Source organism: Mustela erminea, chromosome 5 (assembly GCF_009829155.1).
Source record: "Mustela erminea isolate mMusErm1 chromosome 5, mMusErm1.Pri, whole genome shotgun sequence".
In the NCBI taxonomy this organism is placed as follows: domain Eukaryota; kingdom Metazoa; phylum Chordata; class Mammalia; order Carnivora; family Mustelidae; genus Mustela; species Mustela erminea.
The window spans coordinates 120193806-120220856 of NC_045618.1; the positions used below are offsets into that span (position 1 = coordinate 120193806).

Below are 27051 nucleotides of genomic sequence, written 5' to 3' on the forward strand. Positions count from 1 at the left end.
GAACAGAATAGAGAACCCAGAAATAGACCCTCAACTCTATGGTCAACTAATCTTCGACAAAGATGGAAAAAAGCCTCTTCAATAAATGGTATTGGGAAAATTGGACAGCCACATGCAGAAAAATGAAATTGGACCATTTCCTTACACCACACACGAAAATAGACTCAAAATGGATGAAGGACCTCAATGTGAGAAAGGACTACATCAAAATCCTTGAGGAGAACACAGGCAGCAACCTCTTCGACCTCAGCCGCAGCAACATCTTCCTAGAAACATCGCCAAAGGCAAGGGAAGCAAGGGCAAAAATAAACTATTGGGATTTTGTCAGGATCAAAAGCTTTTGCACAGCAAAGGAAACAGTGAACAGAACCAAAAGACAACTGACAGAATGGGAGAAGATATTTGCAAATGACATATCAGATAAAGGGCTAGTGTCCAAAATCTATAAAGAACTTAGCAAACTCAACACCCAAAGTACAAATAATCCAATCAAGAAATGGGCAGAAGACATGAACAGACATTTCTGCAAAGAAGACATCCAGATGGCCAACAGACACATGAAAAAGTGCTCCATATCACTTGGTGTCAGGGAAGTACAAATCAAAACCACAATGAGGTATCACCTCACACCAGTCAGAATGGCTAAAATCAACAAGTCAGGAAATGACAGATGCTGGCGAGGATGCGGAGAAAGGGGAACCCTCCTACACTGTTGGTGGGGATGCAAGCTGGTACAGCCACTCTGGAAAACAGCATGGAGGTTCCTCAAAATTTTGAAAATAGAACTACCATATGACGCAGCAATTGCGCTACTGGGTATTTACCCTAAAGATACAAACGTAGTGATATGAAGGGGCATGTGCACCCGAATGTTTATAGCAGCAATGTCCACAATAGCCAAACTATGGAAAGAACCTAGATGTCCATCAACAGATGAATGGATAAAGAAGATGTGGTATATATACACGATGGAATACTATGCAGCCATCAAAAGAAATGAAATCTTGCCATTTGTGACGACGTGGATGGAACTAGAGGGTATCATGCTTAGCAAAATAAGTCAATCGGAGAAAGACAACTATCATATGATCTCTCTGATATGAGGAAGTGGAGATGCAACATGGGGGTTTAAGGGGGTAGGAGAAGAATAAATGAAACAAGATGGGATTGGGAGGGAGACAAACCATAAGTGACTCTTAATTTCACAAAACAAACTGAGGGTTGCTGGGGGGAGGGGGGTTGCAAGAAGGGGGGTGGGGTTATGGACATTGGGGAGGGTATGTGCTATGGTGAGTGCTGTGAAGTGTGTAAACCTGTACAGACCTGTACCCCTGGGGATAAAAATATATATTTATAAAAATTAAAAAATAAAAGTAACCTAGAACTTGAAAACCAGTACTGTATGAATACAATGACTGTATAATCCTTCAAAGATTCTATTTTTATCCAGCAGGCCCAGGAGCAAGACTAGTCTCCTATGCCTGCCAGGCAGCTTTGGCTTTATTTTACTATAGTTTTCTGCCCTCTATTTATTTTTCATGCCTGGGGAGTTTTTCTTAGTTTATAATAAGCTCAGCTATGCATTTAAAAGGATGCTTATTATGTTAATGTTTACTCAAACTCAGCTTTCCCCCTGCTCAATGCCTGTCCCCAACCAGCTGAATAGGGTTGAATAAAATGTGCAGTTGCTATGATAACTAGTCTTACTACCCTTTTGTTTCTCTACTGTCCTTTGTGGCAGAACTCCTCCACACAGGTGATGCTCACTTCTCTGTTTTCACATGACATTTGCTTCACAAACCACTCCAGTTAGGCTTTTCGTTCGTTGAAACTGCTGCCAATCTCTTGGTCAGCTCTGGGTCCTCCCCTTACGCACCTCACAGTAGTTTTTGATGTAATGCATTCTTTTCTGAAATGCATTCTTCACTTGGCTCTGAAACCCATGCATGTCTTTCCCCCCCTCTACTTTATTAACTTCTTTTTTTTCCCTTCCCTTAACTGACTCTCCCTCTTCTTCCTGCTCTCTACATATAGAAATGCTACTAGGTTTGCCCTGGCCTTTCCTGTTTCATTTGTTCACTTACACTTTGTGTGATTATACCGGTTTTCGTACAGTTAGAAGACAGGTTATACAGCTACTAGCCCTAGTTAGCTGAGGGAGAATGAACAAAGAAAGAATTTAAAGGAGATGCAGATATGTTTGGAAAGACTGTGAGTCCCATCCTAACACTCCGTCTGTCAGTGGTGAAGAAGCTTGCCGAAGAGTGTAGGTCTCAGTGGAACAGAGAAAGAGTGGTCAGTGGTGAAGGAAAAGCTTGCCAGAGGGTGCAGGCCAGAGCTGGTGGTGAGACCACTGCTTGGAGAAGCGCTTAACCCAGGGAAAATGCTGTTTTACAGTGAGGGCTGCTGTTATCTTAGCAGGTCATCTCACTAGAGGCTGAAAATCACAGCTGAATCATTAGGACCCTTACTGTGATGGTGGGGGATCTCGCTAGGGTACTCTGAGTACTGCCCCCACTGGGGAATGCTCCAGACTCCCCACAAATCAGTGCTCTGGCTCAGTAGGTAAAAATCTAGCTCTGTAAAGAGTCCCTTTCTCCTGCTTTGAACTTGTAGTGTCTTTCTAGCACCCTCTATTGGCAAAGCCTTGTATCAGTTAGCTGGCAAAAGGCAAAAAGCCTTCTACAGGGCTGTTAAGAATAGTAAATTTAGAACTAAAAGGCAATAAAGTAATAACTGGCACAGACTACCCCTTTGTGTAATTAGCATCCATATGTATCTTTTTACAAATACTTGAACTTTGTTATAACCTCAGAATTAACGTACTGAGCTCTTCTGACTTAGTCTTATTTCCCAAGAGCAGGGAGAATTCCTTTATCAGAGGACATAATGCTTTCTCTGAACTGGAAGGTGAGACTGCCACCTGGTCATATTGGGCTCTGTATGTCAGTGAAACAACAAGCAGAGTAAAGGGCTCTTACTCTCTGGCTGGAGTGACTGATCCCAATTGCAGAGAGGAAACTGAGTTATTCCTACACACTAAGGGCAAAGGGGACTGTATCCAGAGGGATTCACTGGGATGTTCCATGGTCTATCATGACCAATGGTAAAACTTAATGGAACAGCAACCAGGAAAAAAAAAAAAAAGGTAGAGATCCTGAGATTTCACATCATTTGGTAATGAAGGTTTGCGTTACCCCATAACCCAAATAACTCCTACCACTTGAGGTTCTGGCTAAGGACCAGAACCTTTAGTTTTGGTTTTGGTTACCCCATAACCCAAATAACTCCCAACCACTTGATGCTCTGGCTAAGGACCAGAAACTTTATTTATGTTCTACCCCAAAAGTTTCTTTTTTTTTTTTTTTTAAGATTTTATTTATTTGTCAGAAAGAAAGCCAGAGCACACAAGAAGTAGGGGGAGTGGCAAGCAGAGGGAGAAGCAGGCTCCCCGCTGACCAAGGAGCCCGATGCGGGACTTGATCCTAGGTCCCTAGGATCATGACCTGAGCCAAAGGCAGAGGCTTAACCAACCGAGCCACCCAGGTATCCCTACCCAAAAAGTTTCTAACCAAAGAGATGCAGATATGGCTGGTACAAGTGAAGAAATTCTCACCCTCTCCCCCAAATTAGAAGACACACAGTTCCAACAGTCACTGTATCCATTGCTGACTATGTTCATTACTATCAAATTTAGTCATAGTCTTACTGAATATTCTGTTACCTTAAGACTAAATGGTAAAGTTTAACCACCGACAAATTTGTATAAAATATTTTTTTAAAAGTAAATAGTTTATGTATACACATAATAAGCATTTCTGTATAGTCCTTATTTCCATAACTGGTTCTGGGCTGTGGTTGATATCTCTGACTTCCTTCTTCTGCTACCCATTTCATATTTTTTTGTTCTTAGTGGACACTTTTTGTTGGGCATTCCGTAGGACACACAAATCTTGACATCTTTTACCCTTTCTGAAAGTTTCATTTTCCAGATTTCCTTGTCTCTAATCTCTAATCTTCTAATCCTGAAAGAATCCAGTCCTCAACTGATCATCCAAATAGTTAACAGATGGTAGTGAGTCTGTGTAAATTTGTCCATCTGGTCATCTCTCACCACAAAAGTGGAAAACCAAATGTACTGCTCAAAGTGCTGCCCATTGTGAAATTTTATCTCTACTGCTATCCTTCAGGGTCACCCCTGAGTGGGGTACCAACATATACTGTAGAGGAACATCTGTAAATCTGGCTCAAGTTTTGTCTTCCTCAGCCAACTGATCATTAATGAATACCCATGAGGCCATAGGTATAGATTGAGAGAGAGAAGAGAGATTGTAGCAGGGATTATTGTTGGATTCTGAGCTGCTTGTTCATGCAGGTTACTCTTGACTTCTGGATCTGTGAAAGACTGGTCTTTTATATACCATTTCCATTTGATCATAGATTGCTGCTCTGCACACCCAGTCTATGGCTAGGTTGGTCATATAACTTGCAATTCATGATAGGAAGCTTATGACACATAGTCACCTGATACCCCATAGCTAGGATAGCTAGGCATTTACTCTCTACCAAGGCCTAGTAGCAAGGCCAAAACACCTTCTCAAAGGGAAAATAGTTATCTAAGAGGTCTACAGTATAGTTCTTCTTTAGTAGCTTTCCAGAGTCTTCATATAGCATCCCTGTTTACCACAGACACTTTGAATATCATTGAATTTGCTACGTTATAAGGCCCAAGTGAAAGAGCTTACCCCTCTTGTTCTGGTCCCCTGGAAGCCTTTTAAGTGACTTGATAAATGAGTAGAAGCATGACACTCAAATATATAGGCTTCTAAAAGGCATAACAGGCATTTTACTCCTTTTGTTTGTGGTAGGTTTTGGAAGGTGTAGCAGCCTTTCACCTTAAAGGGAGTATCTTGACATATTCCATATTATTGGATCCTCGGAAGCTTCACTGAGGTGGCAGGCCCCTTAATTTTTGTGGTAATTATCTTCCACTCTCTTGATTCACTTACATCTAAGACACCTAAAGTGCTTGTTGCTTCCTGCTCCCCAGATCCATTCTGCATAATGTCATCAATGTAGTGGACCATTGAGATGTTTTGTGGAATGTCAAGATGATCAGGATCTCTGTGGACTATATTGTGGCAAACAAACAAACAAAAAAGAACAGGAGAGTTGAATAGCCCTGAGGCAAGGCTTTGAAGGTGTGCGCAGATACAAGCCAGGTAAAAGCAGACTGCTCTGGTGGTCCTTATAAACTGGGGGTGGAGGAAAAAAAAAAAAAAAAAGCATTAACCAAGGAAATAACTGCATGCAAAATATTAGGGGCTGTGTGTGTGTGTGCTGGTAAAGATCTGGAAGAGTACCTTCATCAGCATCGCTACCTGATTAAATTTATTATCCACAGTTAGTATCATCTTAGGGGTGCCTGGATAGCTCAGTTGGTTAAACATTCAGCTCTTGATTTCAGCTCAGGTCATGATCTCCAGGGTTGTGGAATTGAACCCCAAATCGAGCTCCATACTCAGCAGGACGGCTGCTTCTCTTCCTTGCCTTCTGCCCCAGAGAAAGAAAGTGAGAGTGTGGTGGGGGTCTCTGTCTCTCTGTCTCTCAAATAAACAAATCTTTAGAAACATTAAAATCCTCCTTAGTATATCTGCTACAATTCAGGAATTGGATAGAATCCACAGAATTAGTGTCAGGTCAGAGCCCCTGTTTACTAATTTCTGAACATTTGAGTATTTCCTTTTCTTCAGTTGAGTCATTTGTGACCACTGATTGTTGGAAAAATATTTACTTAATTCATTGTGGCATAGCTACAGGGTCCTTCTCGATGGGACTTAGCCTTCCCGTTAATCATGGGGCTCTGAGTATGTGAATTGGCTCAGCTCTAAAAATAGGCTGAGAATCTGTGACTTTCCATTATGGTAACAGAAGTCAGTTTTTTTAGTCACCAGGTTAGGAGTTTTTTCGTTATATGGATCAGACACTAATCTAGTAGCCTACTCTCATCTATTTCATTCCTGCAGATACCATGATTGATTAGTCACCAACAGAAATCTCTACAGGCTAAAGCATTCTGATTATTAAGACATTCCTGCTGCCCTTTTTGGTAAAATAATCTGCTCTTTCAAGTACTGCTACTTGGCTTCTGCTTTTCTTAGATGATCCCTTTTGAATCCGGGAGCCCATATTAATGGAAACCTCTCCCTTCCTGATCTACATAGGAGGACATCACAGAGGCTTTTCAAAGATGTAGATGTTGCCCTTAATAAATGAATTCCTTAATGCTTTTGTAAAGGGACTGTTTAGCTTTTGGGGGCAATGTAGTTGGTGGAAAAGTATACAGGTTCCATATGAAAAATCTACTTCAACATTCTTACTTCCTAAGCTTTTGGATTCCTTTCTCTATAGCAGAGGGCAGCAAATCCAGCCCACTTCCTAATTATGTAAATAATATTTTACTGGAATACAACCATGTCCACTCATTTATGTATTGTCTAGATTTTGCTTTTGTACCACAGTAGCAGAGTTGAGTAGTAGAGACAAAGACCGTATGGTCGGCAATGCTGAAAATATTTACTCTCTGGTCCTTTAAGAAAAGGTTTGTTGCCAACCTCCTCCCTAGAGCATGCTGAGATTTGATCCAAGTTAGGGGTCTAGTGACCGCAGAGAAGTGATTGTGATAATTCTTCAGAAGATTAAACATCCCCTGTAAGGCATCTACCCCAGAAGGTTAGTCTACCCAGATACAGGAGAGCAAACTTGGCACTGGCTGTGAGACTCAGAATAAACACAGAAGTTCAAGGCTTTCAGTTTTGTCAGAATCTAACTAGACACTCCCATTCCACAGGTCAGTGTTCTTTCCTTCCCAGTCAGTGCCCCATCACATAAGAAACTTGGTGAAACTGGGAATTCAACTGACATTGTAAGTTTGCAACATACATAATTAAATTTTGTGTTTAATTTTGTAGCAACATTAGCCCATGGTCTCTAGTCGGACCATGACTCACTCCTCCTGAGAATTTAAGGATCTAAGTTTGTTACTTCTTTCTGTTAAACGTCCTATGCCCTCAGTGGAGTCTTTTGCACAGCCTTGTCTTTGCAGTTATCACTATTCTTGAAATGGTCAAAGGTAGCAGAACTTGGACTCCCAGGGCATTTTACTTCAGTAGACACTATACAGTTAACTGCAGGAGATAACTTGATTGTTATGCCCATGCATACCCTGGATTACTAACACCCCATTTTTCATTGACAAGGGCTCAGTACTGTGCTTTAACCCAAAGGCATGACTAAACCAGTTCTCAAAATCCTGTCTTCAATGATCTGTCTCCTGTGACTACTTCAGTACCAATTCTATACCAATTAAGAAACAGAAACCACCTTAGTAAGTGGAATAGGGAAAGTTTAATATTGAATAAGTGTTTTGAACTAATAAAATAAAAAAGGATAAGAAGGATTGATTCTAAGGAGTATAGAAGTAACAACTGCAGAAAGCAGCTGCCACCTGTAGGGTTGGTGGGTGGTGATTAAGGAAGGAACCCTTCCTCTCTTTTCCCAGGCTGAGATTCAAATCTCTCTGGAGAGGATGTGGGTGTCAGTAGAAAAGAAACTTGCCAGAGGCCTGGTCTAGGAAATCTTTTGCTGTGGTGGCAGAAAAAATTTTCCAGTCCCAGCGCCATCCCTCATACCTACCCTTGCTCCATCATTAATCTGATCTAGTTCCAGCACACCAGAAGAAAGAACAATCCTTTCCTTCTTCTTTGGCCTTGCAAGGACCTTCCAGTACCCTCTATTGGCCAAAATCAAATTAGCTGGAAAAGGAAAAATGTCTACAGGGCCTAGCTCTAGTATCACATAGCAGGAAAGAAAAGGGTGAATTTGGAGCTGAAGGGTGATAAATTAATGACCAGCTCTTACCTAGCTCATGACTGTGACTACTATCTGTACGCTACTGTCTCCCATATTTCTATCTCTAGTCTGGTCTTCTTCCTTGAGCTCCAGAGAAGTGTCATTCTACCAAACTGCCTTCTTGATGTCTTCACTTGAATTTCTCATAGGTATCCTTAACTTTATGGGTTCAAAACCAAACACTTGTTCCTCCTCTAGTTTTTTTCATCTCGGTAAATGACATCGCTGTTTGAAAAAAGAATCCTTGATTTTTATCTTTTTCTCCTATGCTCTTTCCAGTTAGTCAGAGTCCTGCCAACTCTATCTTCACAATATCCAAATCCTAACCTTTCTCATCACCTCCATTCCAGCTACCCTGCTCCAGGTTGCCATCATCTCTTAAATACCAGAAATAATCCTAGATTTCATCGTTATGTTCTTGATAATTAAAAGATAAATGACTAGTTCTCCGTTCATTCTGTAACTTTTCATTCTGTGACAGCTGTACCCCATCCCTTCCTCTCCAAATTTTATGCAAGACACCAAAAGTCTTAGGCTTTTGAATATATCTGCCATATCCTTTGCTGTCAGGACAAACACACTCTTATTTCCCAAAAAATAAATTTTAAAAATACTGTCATTTTTTTTCAAATTTGAAAGCATTTTTATAAAGATGGACTTATTTCTTACATTTCTGATTTGTTGGATAGAAACTATAGAGGTAGCAACCTCCCACAAAACATTTCCACATGTCTTTGGCTTTTTATGTTATTAAAATCTCTCATTCCTTTTCATTAGCTTAATTTTTTTAAGTAAACATTAGTACTTGTATTACATTCAGAAGAGGGGTATGGTTTGTATTTATTATTGCTTAGAATTTCATACCACTGATTTCAGTAGAAAACTGTGTTGCCTTTATCCCTTGACTGCTTTTGAATATTGATTTGAAGCCACAATGAATTCAGGAATTCTCTTTGAAATTAAAGATTCCTTAAGCACATAATTTTTTTAAGTAGAAAATTACCTGATATATGCTATCTATCTCTTTTTAGGTGGAAGATGTTGCTGTTTTTCTCCTGATGGTAAAGCTTTGGCTGTAGGTCTGAATGATGGAAGTTTCTTAATGGCAAATGCAGATACGTTAGAGGATCTTGTGTCTTTTCACCACAGAAAAGATATTATTTCAGATATTCGATTTTCACCAGGTAAGATATCATTGAAATCATATTTGATTATCAACTTGGGGTGGCAATGAACAAATATATCAATATGTAATTTTTATTAACCATTATTTTATCTTAGAATTTCAATTTTTTGACTGGTAAAGAGTATGGTAAAAGGTAAAATTCCTGTATTAGATCAGTGGCAAAATATCCAACTTTAACAATTCTGTCACTAAAAAAATAGGCTTAAACCAAGGAACTGTTCTGAGTTTTGATTTCCTCATTTCTAAGATGGAAGGACTGGGTGACTCTCTTCATTATATTCTTAATACTTTCAAAATGTTGCACTAATTTTGCTTATTAATTTCCGTGTATTCATTATCTCTGACAAAACCCACTGTAATGTGGGAAGTACTAATGTTAAGGCAAAATTTACTTATGTTAGTTTACTTCCACTTTTTCTGAATTTAGAGGGCTTACTGAAAATTTGAGAAAATATAGTTACAGATTATCACGTGATGCACGTTGTGGTATAATTCACAGAACACCTAAGAGTTCATCCAAAAAAATTAAGAAAATTAACTCTAGGGGTGCCTGGGGGCTCAGTTGTTAAGCATCTGTCTTCAGCTCAGGTCATGATCCCAGGGTTCTGGGATCGAGCCCTGCATCGGTCTCCCTACTCAGCAGGAAGCCTGCTTCTCCCTCTCCCACTCCTCCTGCTTGTGTTCCCTCTCTTGCTCTCTTCCCCTAAAAATAAATAAAATCTTTTTAAAAAAGAAAAAAAAGAAGGGGCGCCTGGGTGGCTTAGTCATTAAGTGTCTGCCTTCAGCTCAGATCATCATCCCAGGGTCCTGGGATTGAGCCCCGCGTCCGGCTTCCTGCTCAGTGGGAAGCCTGATTCTCACACTCCCCCTGATGCTGTTCCCTGTCTCACTGTGTCTCTTTCTGTCAAAAAAATAAATAAAAATCTTTTAAAAAAATTAACTCTAGTTGTGCACTGTAAAAAATATTTCTAAATATAGAAAATCTCAAGCAAATATGTTTCTGTTACAGGTTCTGGGAAATACCTTGCAGTAGCATCCCATGACAGTTTTATAGATATATACAATGTGATGAGTAGTAAACGAGTAGGAATATGCAAAGGCGCTACCAGTTACATAACCCATGTTGATTGGGATATTAGAGGTAAGAATTTAAAAAACCTACTTGGTAAAAGTTTCATTTGATTTAGTTTGGCTATTTTAGAGAAACAGTGGTTCAACAGGTGAGTTCAGAATTATTGTGAGAAACATTCTCAAAATTACTTTCCACTCCTTCATTTCACATCTGAAGGAGAATGCTGTGAGGTTAGATTTTTTAATATTTCCAGTATAATTCAAGTGATAGTACAGTAACTGACAAATTCTTTAATTTGTAAAGTAATTAAATATTATGTAAAAAAGGTTTTTTGTCATTTTTTCTGGCTTTTGTCAGATAAACTTAGTCTAAATAATAATTTAGAATTTGGAGAGTAGATATGTTAATAAGGATTTTAATGTCCTTTCCCCATCACATTTCTTTTTTTTTTTTTTCCCCATCACATTTCTTAAAAATATCTTTAAGTTGTATAACATACAGAATTTAATGAGTGTCTTTGTTTTTTCAGTAAAATGCATTACACATCGCAGTGTTTAATCATTTGGATAAATGCTAAATATATTAAATCCTCTATTTTTAAGGATTTTTGTTTCACATATTCTTTACATAAATCTAGTATTGTTAAAAGTTTTTCCAAATATAATTAAACAAAACACTTTTTAAAAAAAATCATCAAATTTATTTCTAGGGTTTTTATATCTGTAACAACAGAAATAGTTTCTATGTATATACATACACAAGTTAAACCATTTATGAATTAATTATGTGGTTGACTCTGAGGGAAAATGTTTTTGTGTTTAAGCTTAATTTTTCCCATAAAAGTTAAACATTCTACTTCTGGGGAAGATGGTATAGTAGGAGGGTGCTAGACTCATCTTGTCTCAGATAAAACTAATACCCACATCAGTGTAGATAACCCAGAAAATGACCTGAAGATGGGCAGAACAGATTCTCCACAGCTAAATGTAGAGGAGAGGCCACATGAAGAAGGTAGGAAGGACAGAGGATGCATTTGGGAGCTAAATGGATTCAGTGGACTGTCTGCTGGAGGGAGGAGGGACACTGTGGGCATGGAGAGGGGAAAGAAATAGTCACAGTGGGGAGCCCACAGGGAAAAGATAAAACATTTGGCTTTGAAAACCAGAGGGTTCAAATTCCACAAGTTCTTAGAGTTAGTTCTAGGCTTAACACCTAGAACTTAAAAAAATCAGTCAGTTTGGTTCTGTAAGAACCAGGAGGGTGCCCTTAAGACGCAATATAACAATCGGCCCTGGAAGCAGCAGTTGGGAAACCACCTGAGGTATGTGCAAAGGAGATTTGTTTACTAATCTCAGAGCATGTGAGTTGGGAAACTCTAAGAACAAAAGAGCCAGCAGGCGCCATTTCCCTCCCCTGTCCCTAGCCTAGACACAAGGACACCTACGAGAACCAGTGAAGCAAGAACACTCTCCATCTAACTTGTTTAACAGTGCACTCCGCCCCTCCATGCCACACACACATTCCCTCCAGCCAGACCTGGGTTTCAGGTCAGCTCCCACAGCAGACCTGCACAAACCTTGTTAACAGTGCACACCCCACCACTGCGTGCTTTTGGGGACATGCCCCCTCCAATATACCCTTGGCCGGAGCCCTTCCAAAACAATGTTACAATTCTGGTAGGGTGCAAGTGGCCCTGACAGGAACAGCACCACTTCAAAGTGACCCCTGCTCTAGGGAGAGAAGAACATAACCATGGTTGAACACTAGTCCCAACTGAGCCCCAGCAGTGGACTCAGGGCAGACATCTCATCTGACTGCAAGCCATGAAAGCTTCTCAGGGAACAACACAGAGAAAGTGCCCTGCAGTTTGGTGCTACTACATCTCTGGCAAAAACCTGGTCTGACCCAACTCAAGCCCACAGTGGGTTGAGACTCACCCGTTAACAATACAGGGATAAACCCTGCCCACAACTGGCAGAGGGAGCCATTGCAGATGACTGCACTAAAGGCAAAAGCTGCTCTGCAGCAACACTAGGGCACATACAACACACACAGGAGATACTTCTGAGGCGCAGGGGACATGGTGCTACAGGGCACCACAGGACCTCTTTTTCATAAAGCCACATTTTCAAGAGCAGAAGACATAGCTGACCTTCCTAACACATAGAATGTCCCAATTGAAAGAAGAGGACAAAATCATGGTGAGAGAGCTAAATAAAATGGAGATGATGAACATGCCAGATAGAGATTTTAGAGTAATGGTCATAAACATACACAATGGATTTGAACAAAGAGTAGATGACCTCAATACGATCCTTAATAAAGAAATAGAAAACATAAAAAAGAACCAATCAGAGATGAGGAACTCAATAAATGAAATAAAAAATACACTAGATGGAATAAATAGTACATTAGAGAAAGCATAAGTATGGATCTATGACCTGGAGGACATAATAATGGAAAACAAGCTGAACAGGAGAGAGAAAAAATAGTAATAATAAATGAAAACAGACTTAGGGAACTCAGTGACATCATCAAGAATAATAACATTTGGGTGCCTGGGTGGCTCAGTGGGTTGAGCCTCTGACTTTGGCTTAGGTTATGATCTCAGGGTCCTGGGGTTGAGACCTGCATCAGGCTCTCTGCTTACCCCCCCTCTCTGCCTGCCCTTCTGGCTACTTGTGGTCTCTCTGTGTTAAATAAAATAAAATCTTATTAAAAAAAAAAGAGTAATAACATTTGCATTACAGGGATCCTAGTAGGAGAAGAGCAAGAGAGGCATAAAATTTATTTGAAGAAATATTAGCTGAAACCTTCCCAAATCTGGGAAAGGAAACAGAAATCCAGATCCAGAAGGTGAAGAAAGCTGCCAGCAAACCAACCCAAGGAAGTTCATACCAAGACACAGAATATTTAAAATGGCAAAAAGGAGTGATAAAGAGAACATTTTAAGAGCAACAAGAGAAAAGATGACAGTTACATACAAGAGGAAACCCCATAAGGCTATCAGCTGATTTTTCAGCAGACATTTTGCAGGCCAGAAGGGAATGGCATAATATATTCAGAATGCTGAAAGAAAAAAACCTGCAGCCAAGAATACTCTATCCAGCAAGGCTATCACTCAGAATAGAGAGAGAGAGATTTCCAGACAAACAAAAGTTAAAGGGTTCATGACCACTAACCCAGCTCTACATGACTCATTATACAGACTCTGAGTGGAACAAAAAGATCATAATTAAAAAGATAATCATAAATTAGAGTAAGAAAAGCACAAAATCAGTAAAATATATTTGTAAAAATGTATCTGTAAAAATCATCATGGGATTTATAAAAGAAAAGGAAGGGAAAGTATGACACCATATACTTAGGGAGGAAGGAGAGGAGTAAAGAATGGGTTCAAGGGGTGCCTGGGTAGCTCAGTGGGTTAAGCCACTGCCTTCGGCTCGGGTCATGGTCTCAGGATCCTGGGATCAAGTCCCGCATCGGGCTCTCTGCTCGGCAGGGAGCCTGCTTCCCTCTCTCTCTCTGCCTGCCTCTCGGTCTACTGTGATCTCTCTCTGTCAAATAAATAAATAAAATCTTAAAAAAAAAAAAAAAAAAAGAATGGGTCTTTTTTTTTTTTTTGGCAAAATGGATTTTTTTGCCATGGATTGCCAAACTTAAGGAGATCATCAACTTAAAATAGACTGTTATAGGCATAAGATGTTATATAAAAACCTAATGGTAACAACAAATCGAAACCTAGTAGGAGATATGCAAAAAATAGAGGGGAATCCAAGTATATCACTAAAGAAAGCCAGCAAACCATGAGAGAAGAGAGCAAGGGAAGTAAGGAACAGAGAAGAACTACAAAATCACCATAAACAAGTAACAAAATGGCAATAAGTACCTACCTATCAATAATTACTTTGAATGTAAATGGACAAACACTCCAATCAAAAGACTAGGGTGACAGAATGGATAAAAAAGCAAGACTTGTCTTATATGCTGCCTAAAAGAGACCTCATTTCAGATTCATTTCAGACATGCAGATTGAAAAGAAATAGTGATGTGATGAGTACTGGGTATTATATGCAATTGATGAATTATTGAAACCACCTGGCACTAATGATGTACTATATGTTGGCTAATTGAATTTAAATTAAAAGAAAAAGTGAAGGATTAGAAAACCATTTCTTGTGCAAATGGAAGTGAAAAGAAAACAAGGGTAGCCAATACTTATATTGGACAAAATATACATTAAAAAACAGTAAAAAGAAGCAAAGAAGGACAGTAATATTCATAAAGGGAACAATTCAACAAGAAGATATAACAGTTGTAAATATTTCTGTACCCAACATGGGAGTACCTAAGTATATAGAGCAGTTAATAACAAACATAAAAGGTGATTGTTAGTAATACAGTAATAGTAGGAGACTTTAGCACCCTACTTACATCAATGGATAGATCCAAAAGAAAACAACAAGGAAAGAGTGGCTTCGAATGACACTGATGAATTTAACAGATATATTTAGATCATTACATCCTAAAATAGCAGAATACATACTCTTTTCAAGTGCATATCAAGCATTCTCCAGAATAGATAACATATTAGGACACAAAACAAGTCTCAATTCAAAAAGTTTGAAATCATACCATACATCTTTTCTGACCATAATGCCATGAAACTAGAAATTACAACAAGAAAGAAAATGTGGGAAGAATACAAATATATGGAGGCTAAATAACATGCTACTAAGCAATGATTGGGTCAACCAAGAAGTAAAAGAAGAAATTAAAAAAATACTTGGAGACAATGAAAATGAAAACACAATAATCCAAAATGTATGGTATGCAGCAAAAGCAATTCTAAAAGAGAAGTTTAGTAAAATAGGCTTACTTTAAGAAGCAAGAAAAAATCGCAAACATCCTAACTTCTATACCTAAAGAAGATAGAAAAAGAAGAACAAACAAAACCCAAATCCAGCAGAAGGAAAGCCATAATAAAGATTAGAGCAGAAATAAAAGAGAAACTAAAGAAACAATAGACCACGTCAGTGAAACCAGGAGCTAGTTATTTGAAAAGATCATCAAAATTTCTAAACCTCTAGGCAACTTCATCTACCAAAAAAAAGAGGAGAAATAATAACTGACACTATAGAAATACAAAGGATTATAAGAGAATAGTATGAAAAATAATATGCCAAACAATATGACAACCTAGGACAAATGGATAAATTCCTAAAAACATATAACTTATCAAAACTGAAACAAGAAGAAATAGAAAGTTTGAACAAAAAGTTTGATTAACAGCAGTGATACTGAATCAGAAACCCAAAAACTTCCAACAAAAAAAAGCCCAGGACCAGACAGCTTCACAGATGAATTCTATCAAACACTTAAGAGTCAATACCTGTTCTTAAACTTTTACAAAAAATAGAAGAGGAAAGGAGGCTTCCAAATTCACTCTATGAGGCCAGCATTACCTTGATACCAAAATCGGATAAAGACACCACAAAAAGAGAGAACTACAGGCCAATATCTGATGAACATAGATGCAGTAATCCTCAACAAAATATTAGCAAACCAAATCCAGCAATAAATACAGTCACTCACAATCATGTGGAATTTATCCTAGGATGCAAGCAGGGTTTATTATTCACAGATGAATCAACATGATATGTCCCATTAACAAGAGAAAAGACAAAAACCTTAAGATGATTTCAAAACATACAGAAAAAGCATTTGATAAGGTACAATATCCATTCATGATGAAAACCCTCAACAGAGTAACTTTAGAAGGAATGTATCTCAACATAATAAAAGACCATATATGAACACCCCCAACTAAGATCATATTTAATGTGAAAAACTGGGAGCTTTCCCTGAAAGGTCAAGAACAAGACAAGGACGTCCACTCTTGCCACTTTTATTAAACATAGTATTAGAAGTCCTACCCACAGCAATGACAGAAGAAAAAGGGGGAAAAAGTGATCCAAATTGCTAAGGAAGAAGTAAAACTTGACTCTTGGCAGATGACATGGATACGATATATGGAAAACCCTAAAGACTCCACCAAAAGTGGAGTAAGTAAGCTCATAGGATACAAAATCAATATACAGAAATCCATTGCATTTCTGTAATAATGAGGCAACAGAAAGAGAAATTAAGAAAATGATCCCATTTACAATTACACCAAAAATAGTAAAATGCTGGGTTGCCTGGCTGGCTCAGTTGATAAAGCATGTGACTCTTGATCTCAGTGTTGTGAGTTAGATCCACGTTGGGTGTGGAGATTACTTAAAATGAATAAATAGAACTTTTTAAAAAGGGGGGCAATGGAAAGACAGGTGAAATAGGCAAAGGGAATGAAGAATGCACTTGCATGAGGCGCACTGTTTAAGATTATCAAATCACTGTGTTGCACACCTAAAATTAATGTAAACTACGTTATCTACACTGATATTTAAAAAGAACTTAATGAGAGAAAGGTGGTAAAAAATACTAATGTAGTGTTCACTGAATGCTTTTAAATGAGATTAACTCTGTAATTTTATATTAATGAAACAATTCAATTTTATGAGTATAAAACAATCTAAATGTCATAATAAGCCATGGGAAAAAAGTATTTTAAAAAGTTAAACTTTCTACTAACTATATAGATATATTTTATATGTGTGTATATTTCAATTTTTTTTTTTTTTTTTTTTTTTAAGGAAAGCTTTTACAGGTCAACACTGGTGCTAAAGAACAGTTGTTCTTTGAAGCTCCCAGAGGGAAAAAACAAACCATCCCCAGTGTGGAGGTAGGAGGATAATAGTGCTTGCAATGTTGTTGATATGACTAAGTTGTTAGAACACTGATGCCCACCTTCTATCATTTACATATGAAACCTGTTCTCATGTTATTCAAATCATGGCTATTCCTTCTGTGAGTTTATTTTACTGGCCCAGACTATTAGATGAATAAAGGAAAAGATGCTGTATTAAGAAAAGGAATAGGGGCATCTGGGTGGTTCAGTGGGTTAAAGCCTCTGCCTTTGGCTTGGGTCATGATCTCAGGGTCCTGGGATCAAGCCCCACATCTGGCTCTCTGCTCAGCGGGAAGCCTGCTTTCCCCTCTCTCTCTGCCTGCCTCTCTGCCTACTTGTGATCTCTGTCTGTCAAATAAATAAAATTAAAAAAAAAAAAAAAGAAAAGGAGTAAAACAGGGGCACCTGGGTGGCTCAGTTGGTTAAGCGTCTGACTCTTGATTTCGGCCTAGGTCCTGATGTCAAAGTGGTAGGAGGGAGCCCTGTGTCAGGCCCAGTGTGGGGCCTGCTTGAGAGTCTCTCTCTCTTCTCCCCACTCACTACCCCCACCCTGCCCTCACTTGCACTTGCGTGTACATGCTCTCTCTAAAAAAAAGGGGGGGGTGGGAATAAATCAACTTTTACGTCTAGTTCTGCTCCAGTCCAGTTACTTTCCTCAGAGGATGCGAGGCAAATAGAAGACATGCTGTTTTAGATTGAAGCACTGCATGTCTGTCAAATCTTTTGGAACCTGTATGTCTAGGATGCTTGTTGGCAAATTCCTGTTTAATGAAAAGAAAAAAGAAAAAAATGTGTTTCATTTTGTGACTGACAGTATTAGCAAAATTTTTTGACATGGCCAAGGAAGAGAGGCTAAGCAAATTTAACATGAAAGTAGCTTAATGAGGAAATAATGTTAAGTAAAGTAAGTAAAGATAATAAAAGTAAAAGTTCTGGGGCACCTCGGTGGCTCAGTGGGTTAAGCCTCTGCCTTCTGCTCAGGTCATGATCCCAGGGTTCTGGGATCGAGCCCAACATGGGGCTCTCTGCTCAGCAGGGAGCCTGCTTCCCCTCCTTCTCTCTCTGCCTGCCTCTCTGCCTACTTGTGATCTCTGTCTGTCAAATAAAATCTTTAAAAAAAAAAAATATATATATATATATGTAAAAGTTCTTAATATCCAGTAATGATTAAATGGAAAACAAGCCTCTAAAATATTAGAAATCTTCACATGAAGTACAGATTTATTGGTTATTCTAAGAGCAGAAATTGTCTTATTTATTATCACTGAATGCTCAGCATCTAGAACACATAAAAAGTACTTCTTGAATAATGTTATGTCAAATTTTTTCTATAGGAATTAGCAGATTTGGGAGCTACAAAATGAAGACAACTAATAATTTAACTGTTTCTACTAAACTTTTAATTTTAGGGATGCCTGGGTGGCTCAGTGGGTTAGAGTCTGTCTTCAGCTCAGGTCTGGGATCAAGCCACATTGGGCTCTCTGCTCAGTGGGGAGCCTGCTTCCCCCTTTGTCTCTCTGCCTGCCTCTCTGCCTACTTGTGATCTCTTTCTGTCAAATAAATAAATAAAATACTAAAAATTTTTTTTTAATTTTTCTTGTGACATATATAATTATAAAAAATATTCAGGTTTTTGGGGTACCTGGGTGTCTCAGTGGGTTAAGCCTCTGCCTTCAGCTCAGATCATGATCCTGGGGTCCTGGGATCAATCCCTGCATCAGGCTTTCTGCTCAGCGAGAAGCCTACTTACCCCCCTTCTGTCTCTGCCTGCCTCTCTGCCTACTTGTGACCTCTGTCAAATAAATAAATAGAATCTTTAAAAAAAAAAATCGGACTTTTGTTGTCAGTTTTCAAGGTTGAGATATTGCAAACTTACAGCCCTTATTTTCTTTTTAGGTAGAAAAAATTTGTTGGGCATCATGGACAAGTGTGCTTGGTTTATGCTGTGAGGGAATTTGGCCAGTAATTGGAGAAGTCACAGACATAACTGCCTCTTGCCTCACCAGTGACAAAATGGTCCTAGCTACTGGGGATGATTTGGGATTTGTGAAGTTATTTAGATATCCTGCTAAAGTATGTGTTTTTCTTTAACCCCCCTAATGATAATAATTATAAAAATGGTTAAGGTAATCCCCTTTCATAGTATTTCATTGTTGTAATAGGAATATTACATATGTAATATGAACAGTTTAGCATTATGTACACTATTTTTGACATATTTATAACTTTTATTTAGAAGTAGTCTTATAATTCCATGCCTTAAGTTGTTTTGTACAGTGTTTCTCAGTATTGAGTAATATAAATATCCCTTTTAGAAGAAATATTTCTTTTATCCTTAATATTAACTTAAATAAGTTTGGTATTCTTTTGATTAAATACATACCATTAACAGTAAACACAAACTCTTTATATTTACGCCTTAAGTTTTAAAATGTTTCAACCCATTAGATCCAAAATACTATAAATACATACCTATAATATTAAAATAGCATTGACTCAACATAATGAATGATGTTATTTTGCTAAAACTAGACTGCACAGACTCTTTGGGGTGCTACGTGCCCATGCTGTGGTGTACTGTGTGATGATTGAATTCTCTTAGTGCTTTCCTCTGTTCAAGGTACTGGGAAACATTAGGCTTTCATTTAGCATGAAAATTCATATATCAGGTCCAGATGCATTATTTTTTCATTATTTTCACTGATTCAGATGACAACGTGGGGTTAGGGATACTGACCCCTGCAAAGTCAAAAATCCGTGTATAACTGTTGACTCACCAAAACTTTACTGATAATCTAGTGTTGACTGGAAACCTTACCAATAACAAACAGTCAACACATATTTTGTATGTTTTATGTATTATATACTGTATTCTTAAAATATAAGCTAGAGAAAATAAAATGTTATTGCAAATATATTATTTTAAAAATATGGAAGAGAAAATGCATTTACAGTGCTATACTGTGTTTATCAAAAAATATCTGCATATAAGTGGACCTGTGCAGTTCAAACCTGTGTTGTTCAAGGGTCAACTGTATATTATAACCTGGCATGAACATAAACATAAATTTCAAATGGGGCACTGAAATCATATAATGATTTCTTAAATAGCTGTTCATTTTTGTATTTTTAGATCACCATTGAAATGAAAACACAAGTTTAAAAATTCTCATAGAGAACCCAAGCACCTGAGCAAATATTCCACACAGCCCTGTTTTAGATGCGCTTGAGTGACAGAACCTTAATTGATAAGAATATGTTCCCATATGGCATTTATTGTTCAGAAACTTTACTTCCAGCTTTCTAGATGGTATAGATGCCTTAAGATAGGACCATTTTCAAGTAGTAGCATTTCTCAAAGACTCAATTTTTTTTTCAACTTTAGGGAAAATTTGGAAAATTTAAGAGGTATGTGGCCCATAGTACACATGTCACAAATGTTCGCTGGACTTATGATGATAGCATGTTGGTCACCTTAGGAGGTGCAGATATGTCTTTAATGGTTTGGACAAATGAAATGGAGGGCTATCAAGAAAAAAGGCCTTGTGACAGTGAAGAATCTGATACAGATTCGGAAGAAGATGGGGGTATGTCATTTTAAAATATTTTAATAAAAGTACAAATAATTTAGCACAGCTGATTTAAACTACAGCACTTAAACAAGTAATAATAATGTTTGAATGATTGTGGTTTTAGTCTTTGTGGTCTGCTTAACACCAGACTTGGTTTTATGCCTCAAAAATGACAGACTGGCATATATTGATGACTTAAATATTTTTCATCTACAAATGTATGATAATCCTACTTTAAGTACTGTTAAAATAAGTTTTATGGTGGGGCACCTGGGGAGCTCAGCTAGTTAAGTGTCTGCCTTCAGCTTGGGGCATGATCCCAGGGACCTCCAGCTCCCTGCTCAGCAGGGGTCTGCTTCTCCCTCTGCCCCTTCTCCCCCACTCGTGCTTGCTCTGTCTCTCTCAAATAAATAAAATCTTTTTTTTTTTTAAAGATTTTTATTTATTTATTTGACAGAGAGAGAAATCACAAGTAGGCGGAGAGTCAGGCAGAGAGAGAGAGAGAAGCAGGCTCCTGCTGAGCAAAGAGCCCGATGCGGGGCTCGATCCCAGGACACTGAGATCATGACCTGAGCCGAAGGCAGCGGCTTAATCCACTGAGCCACCCAGGCGCCCCAAATAAAATCTTTTAAAGAATTTTTATGGTATTGAACTTCATATTTTAAAATGATTTTTGTCTTTTCCTAATATGTAAATAATACCAGCTCATTATAGAAAAATTTAAAATACATTTTGCAATAAAAGTAAACATAGCACCCATAATTTGACCACTCAGAGGTAACTTCTGTTAACATATTGAGGTATTTCCATAGGGATATGTGCATTTATATACATAATATTTTAAACAAAAATGATATATTGAATTTGTATTTTATAGGCTGTTATCTCTTAGTAATATTTTGAAAACATTGTTACATATCATAAATATTCTGTATCTTTTTATTGGCTGTTATATTATTTCATAATTTGGCTATGACACTATTAACTTGTAACTTAGAGAATGATTCTTCTGTTTTGATGGCAGGCTATGACAGTGACGTTACAAGGGAGAATGAAGTCAGTTACACCATTAGAGCCTTATCAACAAATATTCGCCCAATGTTTGGAGTCAAGCCTCATTTGCAGCAAAAAGAACCCTCAGTTGATGAGAGGTAACAAATTTAAAAGTAGATGAAGAAAAATGTATCGGCATTAAAATTGAATGTATTGTTTAACTGAATGAAGTTTTGTAAAAACTAATTAGCAGTGGTACTTTTGGATTTTCCAGCACCCAACACCTCTTGGAAAACGTTTGTTCTTAAATACTTCTTGGGGGTGACACTGTCTTTTGCAAGTAGTTTAAGGAATATAAAGTGTCTATGATTAAAGGAATATTATTTGCTAACTTTTATAAATAAATATGAGAGGGTTGTAGGAAATAATAAAATTTTAATCCAATACCAAGTGTGTTTTAGGAAGCACCTGAGCAGAGATAGGATTGAATTTTGAAAGGCATTTTTATCCAAGTGCCTTTATCAAGGATAGAAAATCATTATTTAAAATTTTTTCCAGGAGTGCCTGGGTGGCTCAGATGGTGAAGCATCTGCCTTCAGCTCAGGTCATGGCCCGAAGGTCCTGGGCTCAAGCCCTGCATTGGGTTCTTGCTCCACGGGGAACCTGCTTCTCCCTCTCCCTCTACTGCCCACCCTGCTTGTGCTCTTTCATGCTCTCTGTCAAATAAAATCTTTCAAAAAAAAAAAATAATAAAGATTTTTCCAAGAGACAAATTGAAGTATAGCTTCCCATTAGGGAATGGGAATTACTGGTCTTTGTCTAAAAGCAGCACATCAGTAATAAAAGCTATGCCCACAGCAATTTTATAAGGAGAGAGAACTTTTTAATAAAGCCTCTGAGTTAGATGACAGCTTAAGAGAGGAATTGTGACCATCACGGGATGCTTTTAAAATTATTTGGGAGTATGGAAGACAGTAAAGAGGTGTATGAATCAGTGAATGAATGACGTGGACTTCAGAAGCGTAGAGTTTTAAAGAAATGATAAAGGATAAATTATCCAGAAACTGCAGTGAGGAGCCAAGAAGGAGTGAAAGGTGGGAACAGCAGTGACCTCGTCTGTCTAAAGACATGCTGAGGAGAACTTTGTTACGATAAGTTGGTAAGAATATTTGAGGAAAAGTTAAAAATGAAAGGGAATTTACTCACATTGAACGGAATTTGTGGAAAATTTGAGTGAACAACACGTGGGGCTCAGCTAGATAGAGATGACAGTACAAGAAAGCACTGGCAGAGTGGTTGGAGTTTGCACTACGGACTTAACATTCAGGAGGAAGGAGGAAACTGGAAGGATGAGGTGCGTGTTCCTGGTGGAAAAGGGGCATCTAGAGCGTCTCTGAACAGACTAGCCACACATGTTCCCATGAGAGTTCTAGGGGGACTGTTGAGTCATGATGTCTCCACAGCTTCTCTTCTAGGTGCCCACTTGCTGATGAGTACCCAAATAATAGCATTGACGTCACCTTTACGGATGGGGGGTAGAGGGTAAATATTCATTTTCTCATCACTATCAAGAGAGTATTAAATTAGAGATATGTTTTGGGACACCTGGCTGGCTCAGTTAATTAAGCATCTGCCTTCGGCTCAGGTCATGATCCCAGAGTCCTGGGATGGAGAGTCCGACAAATGGGTTAAAATACTAATTTTTCTCATTTTGTTCTTGTGTCACCTTGAAAAACTATTTGTTGCCTTTGAGCCTCTGTTTCCTTAGAGGTTAATGACCCTTACAATCACTAACTTATGGAGTATTTTATAAAATGAAATAAAATATGTATAAAGAAGTTAGGAAGTAAGTCTTTACCACCCCTCCCTGCAAATGAAATACAGTGTCACCTGAGGAAAATAAACTGAAACATTTTCTGAAATTAAATATCCATAAAGTAGTGAACAATATCGATATATTACTCAGAGAATACGTATCTATAAGTTTGCAAATGTGGATGTTCCTAATGAGCATAGTATAGTGCTTAAAATTACTTAAATTATATCTCACAGGTAATGAAAAGTGAAACTCTACTATAGGGAGGAAGGAGGTCTAGACATTCCTTTAAATCTTTTTCATTTATTTTTTAAGAAAAATATCAGATAAATTAGGTATATCAGAAAATGTGACCAAATTTTAATCTATAAGCTGTCATTTATGGTAAAACACTTAGAATTCCTCCTTTATTAATGAAGTGACCCAAATTCTGACAGATGGAAGTATTTTTCTGCTCATGAAAAATGCTTGAATTTCTCATACTCTTTGCTGTTAGCTTGCATTTTTTACACTAAGATGTTCCAAATTATTTTGAAATTATTTTGCATTAGTTCTCAGTTTATTTTACAATTTCAACTCTGCTGAATTCTTTTGAAAATGCTGAGGCCAAAAAAAAAAAAAAAAAAAAGAAGAAGAAGAAGAATGAATGAATGAATGAAAAGAAAATGCCTGGGTGCCTGGGTGGCTCAGTGGGTTAAGCCGCTGCCTTCGGCTCAGGTCATGATCTCAGGGTCCTGGGATCGAGTCCCACATCAGGCTCTCTGCTCAGCAGGGAGTCTGCTTCCCTCTCTCTCTCTGCCTGCCTGTCTATTTGTGATCTCTCTCTGTAAAATAAATAAATAGAATTTTTAAAAAAAGAAAGAAAAGAAAATGCTGAGGCCAGAGTCCAAAATGATTCAGAGTTGGGAGTCCTCATTTTCATAAAAAGAGAGAATCAAAAAAATGAAGATTCTTTTTCTAACCAACTTTGTGTATATTTGTAAGGAAATATTATAGTCTACATAAATGCTTTTGTATTTTAAATTAAATGTTGCTATCAAATATGAAACAACATTTTATAAACAGTGAAAACAAATATCTGTCAGACAGCCACTTAAAAGGTTTTGGATGGAATTGGTAACTACTTGACACTTTCATGGGGCCTTTTTTCCTAAATGACTATAATACTTTTGTGTTTTTCTTTTTGTAGCAGATCTTACATCTTTAAAGTAGTTGTCAATCAAACTTCCAGTATTTTTTAGTAAAAATATTCAGAACAGAGGAGCATAATAGGCATTTTGGTATTTCCTTTGAATTCTGTTGCTGTTTCCTTTATTCTGTGTACGTAACTGCTGCATCAATTATTCATCATTGGTGTTTCTTTTTTTCCCTTGTTCCTTTCAAAGGCAGGGGGTAGTAAGGTAAGTTTTATTAAATAAAATGTTTTATTCCATTCTTCTGTTTTGGTCTTTATTGTATTTAAGGTGTTGATTTTTTCCCCTATAAAACATGGAACTATATTTATTAAGAAGAAATTAAAAAGTGAAATTTTAAGGCCTCCAGAATAGTTGCATTTACATGTGTAGTATGTGGCTGCTGTGAGATTTTCATTATGATCATTTAGTTTTACAACAAACTCCAAAGTGTTTTAGTTATTCCGTAAGTTTCAGAGGTTTACAAAAATAGTTAGCCACACATATTTATCAGTGAAAAAATAAGCAGTTTATAAGTCTGTTAGCTTCATATAATGTATAATGTATATTTATACATTCATTTAAAAAATTAACATAGGGCAATGATGATATTTGTATGTGTAATAAAATGCTATGTGCATAAAATGGCTCTGTGGGAAACTTTCACAACTAGCTTTAGTGAGATGAACATGTCCTCAGGCAGTTTCTGAAACTGGACAGTGTGGAAAAAGTGTTTTAGAAGTAAAAATAAATACAAATAGGTAAATGCTGGGAAATAAGGATGAAAGAACATCCTTATGTTATGAGATATGAGAACAGATTGTACAGAAACTCAGATATAAGGCACTCCTTAATTTATTTGGTGGACAGCAGAAATTCATTAATTGTTTTAAACAGGGGTGATATATACAAAGATAGGAGACTAGAGTGTTATGTAACTTCTAAAAAGGCCCACCTATCTTAGACTATTTTAACAAATAAAACATTCAGATCTAGCCTTAGATCTGAAGTAGCTTATTCAGGACTGTTCTCTGCATTTTAAAGGGACACTGATAATTTATAGTGGAAGTCACTTGTTTGAAAACAAAGCTAAGTGAAGATATAATTGTTGACTTGGGTGTGAGTGACTTTTATGGAGCAGTGACCTCCTTTTTAAAAATTATTTATTTATTATTTTAAAATTATTTTTATTAACATATAATGTATTATTTGTCCGAGGGGTATGGGTCTGTGAATCGTCAGGCTTACACATTTCACAGCACTCACCATAGCACATACCCTCCCCAGTGTCCATAACCCAACCACCCTCTCCATACCCCCCCACCCCAGCAACCCTCAGTTTGTTTTGTGAGATTAAGAGTCTCTTACAGTTTCTCTCCCTCCTGATTCCACCTTGTATCATTTTTTCTTTCCCTACCCCCCAAACTCCCCACTTTGCCTCTCAAATTCTTCATATCAGGGAGGTCATATGATAATTATCTTCCTCTGATTGACTTATTACGCTCAGCATAATATACTCTAGTTCCATCCATGTTGTTGCAAATTGACCTCCTTTTCGTAAGCAGTTTTCATGAGAGTTTAGATGACCATTTGTCATCAGTGCTACAAAGGGATGTTTCTAGAAGTGGAAAGACAACTCCTGGGGGCGCCTGGATGGCTCAGCTGTTAAGCGTCTGCCTTCAGCTCAGGTCATGATCCTAGGGTCCTGGGACTGAGCCCCAAATCGGGCTCCCTGCTCAGCCAGAAGCCTGCTTCTCCTTCTCCTACTCCACCTGCTTGTATTCCCTCTCTCACTGTCTCTCTGTCAAATAAATAAATAAAATCTTTAAAAAAAAAAAAAAAAGAGCTCCTGGTTTCTGTAGAGGGTAGTCAAAATGACTTTTGTGATCTCTTCCAATTCTCTTTTGGTCATTATATTTTTTAAGGGATTCTTTTAAGTTACCTCCTTTACTAGCAAAATCCCAAAGCCGGCATGATCTTGAGTGACTCACTTTGCCTGGTAGGTTGGACTGGCTGAATGAGAAACCCTCTTGGGTCAGAGAAGGGGTTGCTTCCCCTCCTTAGACAGTTTCCTTAATAGCATCTCCAGTACGACCCAACTTTTTAAGTTTTTACCGTTTCACTCCCACTCTTAAGAACAAAGATCAGCAAGGTGCCTGGGTGGCTCAGTGGGTTAAGTCTCTGCCGGCTCAGGTCATGGTCCAGGGTCCTGGGATCAAGCCCTGCATCAGGCTCTCCACTCAGTGGAAAGCCTACCTCCCCTCTCTCTCCGCCTGCCTCTCTACCTGCTTGTGATCTATCTCTCTCTCTCTCTCTCTCTCTCTGTCAAATAAATAAATAAAATCTTTAAAAAAAAAAAAAGAACAAAGATAAGCTTCAGTATTTTGTTTGAAATTCAGAGTGCACTGTAGAAAAATAAGAACGATAAGATTTAAAGTTTACAACTAAAACATGTTCAATTCTCATTTTTCTTTTTTCACCTTCTTTTGATTTGCTTGCCATTAATGGAGTACCTTTAGCCTTCTATGCAGTAATAAAT

The 27051-nt window shown here is 37.8% G+C and overlaps 1 protein-coding gene across 7 annotated transcripts in view; it reads left to right on the forward strand.

Annotated features, from left to right (window-relative positions):
• Positions 1-27051, forward strand: part of EML5 (EMAP like 5) — a 174334-nt gene that overhangs the window by 116859 nt on the left and 30424 nt on the right. For 5 of the 7 annotated variants that reach the window (XM_032344726.1, XM_032344729.1, XM_032344730.1 and 2 more), the window contains 7 exons: positions 8943-9095; positions 10107-10238; positions 16865-16953; positions 18856-19032; positions 20345-20546; positions 21556-21682; positions 24726-24740. In XM_032344726.1, the coding sequence (XP_032200617.1) occupies positions 8943-9095; positions 10107-10238; positions 16865-16953; positions 18856-19032; positions 20345-20546; positions 21556-21682; positions 24726-24740 (895 nt within the window). The remainder of the gene's footprint in view (positions 1-8942; positions 9096-10106; positions 10239-16864; positions 16954-18855; positions 19033-20344; positions 20547-21555; positions 21683-24725; positions 24741-27051) is intronic. The other 2 variants (XM_032344727.1, XM_032344728.1) reach the window with 1 other exon arrangement.